We start from the raw sequence: 7,898 nt of genomic DNA on the forward strand, positions 1-7,898 counted from the left end.
TCACACTCACTTCCCTCTCTGTTTCTATGTGACTGTCTCACACTCACCTTCCCTGTTTCTATGTGACTGTCTCACACTCACCTACCCTCTCTGTTTCTATGTGACTGTCTCACACTCACCTACCCTCTCTGTTTATATGTGACTGTCTCACACTGACCTTCCCTCTCTGTTTTATCTTCCCTTTATAAAAGATTCTCCACTGTCAGAGCTGGGGTGTGCCATGTGTCCTTCCTTCAGCACATAGTAGCAGTGATCGTGCACTTCCCTGCACTGCAGTGTTGGGACATGTTGAAGACATGTTTCTGCTCTGTCCTGAGGTTGGGAGAGTAAAGGAACAAGCAAGGCTTTCTCAGGAGCCCTAGCCTCTCGTTTTAAATACAGAACTGAGAATGATTTTAACTTTTTATTGCATTTACTTAAGTGTATATAAGGTGTGCGTGCGTGCGTGCGTGCGTGCGTGCGTGTGTGTGTGTGTAGAGCATGTGTGCAGCGGTTCAAGGTGCGTATGTGGGAGGTTAGAGACATTTCTCTTCTTTTATCATGTCAGTCCTAGGATCAAATGCATAGTGCAGGCTTGGTGGCAGGGCCTCTACCTACTGAGTCTTCTTGAAGGCCCATGAAAATACTTCTGTAAAAGAACTACTATTCTAGACACATAGGTCTTTAAACAGTCTATGTGGGGTGAGGTTGATTTGTGAAACATTTCAAATAGACTAGCAAAAATCAGTTACTTTGTGCGTTATAGAGATGGCATTAAACTCCATTCTCTAGGAAATGAGTTTCATGCTTGTGAGTTGGATTAGCCTGGACGTTGTGTGTGCTCATGCTGTTTCTATGTTTGGATATATAGATATATGTGTGCAAATGAACATTTATTGTCTGTTCCTTAATATACAAGTAGCTACATGTGTACACATGAATATTATTTCTTTCATATATATTATGCTTTCAAACTAAAATGTAGGATAGTGAGACTGTTGGTTTAAAATACATATTTGGGATTGTGATAGCTTTCTGTTTTTTAAGATAGGGTCTTATTATTATAGCCCTGGCTGGCCTGGAATTCACAATGTAGAGTAGGCTGGCCTCAAACTCACAAACACATGCCTGTGTCTACTTCCCAAGTATTTTCATCAAAGGTGTGTCCCATCATGTTCTTCCCTGGGGTATAGCTATTGACAAATTGCTTTCTGTGGCGTGTGTGGCGGATACTCTTCAGCACATCTGTTTTCAAATGCACTTGTATCAGTAGCCATGCTCAGTGATCATGTGACTTAGGGGTGCTGCCTTTGTACATTTGTAGGCGTATTTCCCTTTAGTTTTAAATACAGAAGTTTTTGTTGTTGTTGTAAATAGCCCAGATGAGAGTTCCACTGACCTCTTACCTTAGCTTCCTGTTTGTTGAGTTCATAGCTGAGCACCTGCCTGCCTCGGGTACATTTCTCTCACTAGGACTGCAAATGACTGACTGCCGTTTTAATTTCAGCTTGGTGATCACCTTTAGCCATGTCAACTCCTGAATGCCTTGTGAATGCCTTGGCAATCATTTCAGCCACAGGAGAGCATGTTATGTTATGTTATGTTATGTCACAGGAAATGGGACTCGGCTGGGTCTGTCGCAATGGTTCTCTTTTCCATCACTTCCCTCAGTGCTGTGTATCCTGAGCTGACTTGTCCTTAGGCTTTCTTCCCAGTAGTTAGGAGATGATTACCACATTCCTACAGTGTTCAGAGCCAGGAAAGCCAACTACCCTTGGAGAGGGAGGGATCTTTTCCTGGAAACATGTGAACGAATGACTGCATGTCTTCTTGACAAAGAAAGGGAAACTTCAGGACTGCTCTAGACCAAGAGAACCTGCACTGGGACCCATCTTGGATGTGCGTACAGGAGTAAGGGGAGAGAGACTGAACAAAACATGGGTTTTGTTAAAGACAAGACAAAGCCGAGGGAACTACTGCTCTGGGTGAAACCTGATGTAGCCTAGACTGGACCTAGCAAAGGGCAGTTTGTAGTTCCTATCCTTTCAGTGTGTGGTCTTAATTTCAAGCAGATGTTAGCTTACATCTTTATAGAAACAGTATGAATGTAAAAATGATGCAATTTCAGAGCTGCCATGCACTGACCAATCATTTTTTTCAGTGTATTTGTACTTAGTGTATATCGGGCATAACATTTCTAGACCATCTCATGCTTAGAGAAACAAAGCTACAAAAAGACTTTTCCTCCTCCCTTCTCCTTTCTCCCTCTCCCCTTCTGCCTCCTCTCTCATGCTTAGCACACACTCTACCAGTGAACTGTGTACATCAGTCCTTGAGCCATGTTGTCTGCCTGTTTTTATTACTTTCCTCCTCTTCATGTTTTTTATCGTCCCTTCCCCCCCTTCCCCTTTGCTCGCCCGTCTTTCTTCCTCTTTACCTCTTTACCATTATATGTGAGAAGCGTCACCCTGTGCTTCCTCAGTAGAATTAGGTAGCTGCTGACTCATCTCTCTTACTGCTTTTCCCACATCTGCTGTTTTAACGCGTATTAAAGGGACCTTCCCTTTGGCTGTGGGCAGTTTGGGGAGATGAAGAAGTGAGCAGTTGTGGGTGTTAGCAAGGTTCTTTACTCTTCTCTTATGCTCTCACGAACATGGAAGATGAATACTCATTTTGTTAGCGCTAGAAAACAGCTGAATTAGAACTGTCCACACATTGCCAATATATTTTTATATTCATGACTATTTGTAGAACAGTTTTGTTTCTGTTTCTCAGAGTTGAAACATAAATCTCTTAGCCTATTACCACTAGTTTTGAAGTTTAAAAATATATACGTTTCCCCATTGTTATTTAAGTATCCTCCTTGAATACTTGTTTATGCTCTGGTAGGAGAAATGGGTTGCTTCTGATCTTAGCACAGGACAGTCCTACTTTCCCAGACCCTAATGGTTAGGAGGAAACACCTGGAGCTGCCATTAGCACAGACACTTGACATTTTTCCAAGGTTGTGTGGCTTTCTGTTTTGTGTAGTACTGATGATGTAATAGCCTGCATTTAACCAGCAGATGTATAGTAGATGATTTGAGCTGGTATAGCAACAACACCTTGCTGTAAATGTGTATTTTTTCTTAACCAAAAGGCCATAAAAAGTGTTTTTTTTTAAATATTATTTTCTACTAAACATTATTGGTCTCTGTTGATAGTTTTCTGCTTGATTGCTTGTTCAATGATGCATGTTTTTTCTCTTAAAGCTGTCACAAAAACAGACACTTTCATCAGCCCCAATTGGAGAATGCCAACATGGTAATTGTGTCAAACCACAGGCTTATCTAATGGGCTGGTTGTTCACAGCCCTGTTCTTTTGGTTGTCCGTAAGTAGAAAAATCTTTACTTAGTACATTATATAACTATACCACTAATGATGGAGTTGGGCAATTCTAATTAAAGATTAATGGGCACTGTATAGTTTGAGAAAAATTAGTCTGGTTTTGTCTTTGTCCATTAAACTTTGTTGCCTTGGGCACATCGTGCTTGCTTAGTCTTTTCCCTTGCTGATAAAATAAGAATATTGGGCTAGATTTGTTGTTGGTTCTTTTTTTGTTGTTTTTTTTTTTTTTTTTTTTTTGAGACAGTTTCTTTGTATAGCCCTTGTTCTGGAACTCACTCTGTAGTCCAGGCTGGCCTCAAATTTAGAAAACTGTATTTTACTGAATAGTGTTTGCCAGCTTCTGTAGACAAGTCTAGATGCTCCTGCTATACATGAAAGAAAGATCCCTCCCTTCAAGGCTTTAGTGGGAAATATAACCCCGATTTATGTTGTTGGAAGCATACCATGTGGCACTGGGTTTCCATTTTTCCTGGTAGGGCAGTTAGAAGCCCATCCACATCTGAATTGCTGAGAATTACAAGCATGGTAATTATGGTGAATGCATGCGCTATAATCATGTTCTCTTGATGGTAGTGATTTGTTTAAGAAATCATCTTACAAACAAAGAAAGTGGTGTTGGGTTTGAGCTCTTAGAGCTGTTTTAAGAACATGATTATTTACATAGAGTTACACCTCCCTTCATTGTTGACTCTTCACAGCTCAGTAAGCCCTGTCCATTGTTTTCTGTCTTATAGCATCAGTTTGAATGAGTGACGTGGGTCAGCTCTGGGGTGTGTGCAGAGGTCACTGATGCAGTGCGTGAGGCGCAGCTCTGCCTGGGTCACCTGTGCTCTGTATTTCCATGGTAGCAGTTTGTCTTCAACTTCTATTCTTTAGCTTTTGATCACATAGCCAAGCAATGACTTTCAAATATGATGTGGTAATATGTTTTTGTGGGGTAGAGCTACTTCTGGTGAGAACACACTTTATTACATGTTCTATAATCATTTCCACAAACTGACATGGATCTTTTCTAAGGAATAAAGCAGGAGCTTTGTGATCCATTCATGGATGTTTTAAAGAATAGAAATTGCATATTGTTGGACACAGTGATGTTAGTGGTTGTTTTAGTTAGGGTTTCATTGCTGTGAATAGACATCGTTTCTAAGGCAACTCTTATAAAGGAAAACATTTAACTGAAGCTGGCTTACAGTTTCAGAGGTTTAGTTTATTATGGCAAGAAGCATGGCGACTCGCAGGCAGATTTGGTGTTGGAGAAGGACCTGAGAGTTTTTCATATAGACTGTAGGCAGCAAGGAGGGACTTTGTGCCACACTGGACCTAGCTTGATCAGGGAGACCTCAAAGGCCCCCCCCCCCCAAGCGACATACTTCCTCCAACAAAGTCACACGTCCTAATAGTGCCACTCTCGATGGCCAAGTGTTCATGGCATTTACTCTGTGGCGGCTGTCTCCATTCCAGCCAGCACAGTGATTTCTCCTGTGATCACAGTGTGCATAGCTATTGGCTCATTAACACGACAGTGGAAACTTCAGCTGTATGTTCACTGCTTTCTGAATATTTTGACTGTATCATCATCAGTCGATTATTAAGCTAAGTACCCTGTCTCTTGTAGCTAGAGTACTTAGCTGCCAACTTATCTTGGTTAGCTTATATAAGTGTGGGATGATTTTCTTTTAACTTTACCTAGATATTTATTCACTTTCGAGATGTAATTTAGAAGGTATATGCTAGAAATCAACTTTAGTTTTTTTTTTTTTCATTTTTTTTTTCATTTTTTTTCAACTTTAGTTTTATGTGACTAATGTATATATTAATCTTAAATATGTTTATAAGAAGATATGTTTTCTGTGCATTATAGATCCAGTTGTATCTTCCTTCCCGTTGGTGGGTGTTTTGAATTGTAAATACCAGAGAATGGGAAGTCCTGTGTGTGGTAGTTAAGACTCTGTTGTAGTACTGCTCTCAGAGACAGTCTGTCCTCGTATCTTGCCATTTCATTGTTTCTTCTGGCCCACAGGCCTTACTCTGTCTCTTCCTTGCATGTAGGTCGTAGTGAGGATTCTTTGTAGAGTCCTCTAATACTGAAAAAAAAAATTAGTTTCCTAGGTGATATCTGTATTACTCATGGTTGTAGCTCTGTGTCCATGGGACCACGGCTCCCAAGTGGTATCCCTAGTGCTCATCTAGAGTCTTTCAAAGCCTGTTTTCTCTGTTGGCTAGGCAGACATCTCCACAAACCTGTCAGTCACAGGAAATTTAAAGTCAAGTTCTATGTCTTGGCTAGACCCATCTTCCTGGATAACCTGTTTCCATGGATAACTTCCCCAGCTCCCCATAACTTCCCTAGATTCTTTATCTCTCTTTCCATGGTCAGGATAGCTTGTGTCCTTCCAATGAGATTCATTTCTTACTCTCTTCTTGATTGCTTTGGCCGTAATAGCGAACCATGCCTGGATTTTTGCAGCCACCTGCCAGCTGTCTTTCTGCTTCAGTCCCATTTTAGACTCTACATCCAGGCTGGGCTGTTGAAACAAGAGTCTTATCACATTAGTGCTTAAAGCCCCAGAGCTCTAGAAGCAACTAATCTCACCATGTGACCATGTGAGGGCATGTATTATAGCTTTCTTCTTATGACTAAGTAACATTCTAGTATATTGACATAGTATGTTTTAAATGGGTCATGTGTGTGGTTTGTGACTCTGCTTTAAAACAATTGTACTTTAGTTTCCTTTTAAAACTGTTGATATTTGTACCCTTTAAGTAGCTAGCTATGACCTGGTGGCTAGGGTACTAGCACTCAGAACACTATGGGAGAACAATCACAAGGGAGGGGACCAGGGAGCTTGAGCTGGCTCCACCTGCCTGCTGTCTGCTGTGCTTGAGGAGTCCCTCTCTGCTTGTATAAAATTTAGGCTGCCCGTTATTTTTAGATTGAATCAATTTTGTTTCATTAGTTGAATAAGTCATTAGGTATATCAGGTATATCTTCCAATTCTGTAATATCTTTATTTACTTTGGATTAGAATCTTTATTTTTCTTACCACACACACACACACACACACACACACACACACACACAGTATGTTTGAGATTGGGTAGGGTAGAGGCTTGGAATTCTGATTTTGGCTTTAATTTTCTCAGAAGCTTAACTTTTTGAATAGTGCAGGTGAATCAGGATATAACACTGGAAAGCAAAATAATAGTACAATTTTGTTTCAGTAAGTTTTTATTGCTGTTAAGCACCTAGCATTTTAGCATTTAAAAGTGGTTTTCTTAATACTTGCTAGTATTACTGACAAATGTTTCTTTAATAAAGAGTAAAGGCCAGAAGTGAAAGAGAACCGTGCACATTAGACTTTCCATGTAGCCATATAACTAGTTGGGATTAAATAACAGTCATGGCTCTCTCTTGAGTATGGGTGACTTTGTGTTCCAGCTGTGCAGAGTCTGCACCATTGTGATGCTGCTAGATTCTGAGAGTTCTAATAGAGCAGCCTTGAGTTTGTCTGTGCCTTCCTCCTTAACAGCTCCTGTTCCAATTTCTCTGCTGTTCCTCTTCCCAGCCCGCCTTGCCCTTTCTGCCCCCTCACCACCAGATTGAAAGTGGGAAAGTCTAAAATATTATCATGTGGTTTTTATTTTGTTGCAGTGTAAGCTGTAACCATGACTACTGAAGTTGGCTCTGCATCTGAAGTGAAGAAGGGCTCTGACCAGGCGGGAGCAGATGCCCCCAAGGAGAAAGCTAAAGAAGTAGAAAATGAGCAGACTCCAGTATCTGAGCCAGAGGAAGAAAAAGATTCCCAGCCAGGACCTACAGTTGAAAGCCAAAGCAGTCCCCACCGGCGGAAACGAGGGAAGGATCTGTCTGAGAACAGGGGCATCTCTCGCTTCATACCCCCATGGCTTAAGAAGCAGAAGTCTTACAACTTAGTAGTAGCCAAAGATGGAGGAGATAAAAAAGAGCCTACTCAAGCTGATGTGGAAGACCAGATCCTAGACAAAGAGGATACCCTCCCTGAAGAAGAGAGTCGGGCCAAGGGGGATGCAGAAGAGATGGCTCAGAGGAAGCACCTGGAGGTTAAGGTGGAGGTCAGGGAAGAAAAACCAGCCCTGAAAAGCAGCACTGAGACCCAGGTAGGTGGGAGAAGACTGGAATGAGGGCACAGCACATGGGGAAAGGGGCTGGCTGGTTTGGGGTCATTTTCCTCTTCTGTATTGAGATACTACCTCAGCCTAGTGTTTCTGGAATACAAAACTTGGATTATTGTACTTTAGTTTTCCCTGTGAGTCTTAAAAACTATTCCCAAAGCAACAAAACCAAACAAAGAACCACCACCATAGCAAGAAAACCCACATAACCCTGTCTTGAACATGCCTGTTTCTGGGAAGGTTGAAAGCCCTGTTGGGCCCTCCCACCTCTTCTGTTACATTGATGCCCTGTAATTTACCTTTGACTTATTTAAGTAAGTAGTGGACTCTGTGTGTGTGTGTGTGTGTGTGTGTGTGTGTGTGTGTGTGTGTGTGTGTG

The 7,898-nt window shown here is 41.5% G+C and overlaps 1 protein-coding gene across 8 annotated transcripts in view; it reads left to right on the forward strand.

The window, feature by feature from the left end:
• Epb41l2 (erythrocyte membrane protein band 4.1 like 2) overlaps positions 1-7,898 on the forward strand; it is a 167,582-nt gene that overhangs the window by 74,615 nt on the left and 85,069 nt on the right. For all 8 annotated transcript variants that reach the window (XM_028766450.1, XM_028766451.1, XM_028766453.1 and 5 more), the window contains exon 2: positions 7,020-7,504. In XM_028766450.1, coding sequence (XP_028622283.1) covers positions 7,034-7,504 — 471 coding nt within the window. In that variant the 5' untranslated portion in view covers positions 7,020-7,033. The remainder of the gene's footprint in view (positions 1-7,019; positions 7,505-7,898) is intronic.

This window comes from Grammomys surdaster, unplaced genomic scaffold (genome assembly GCF_004785775.1).
Source record: "Grammomys surdaster isolate TR1022 unplaced genomic scaffold, NIH_TR_1.0 168, whole genome shotgun sequence".
Classification (NCBI taxonomy): domain Eukaryota; kingdom Metazoa; phylum Chordata; class Mammalia; order Rodentia; family Muridae; genus Grammomys; species Grammomys surdaster.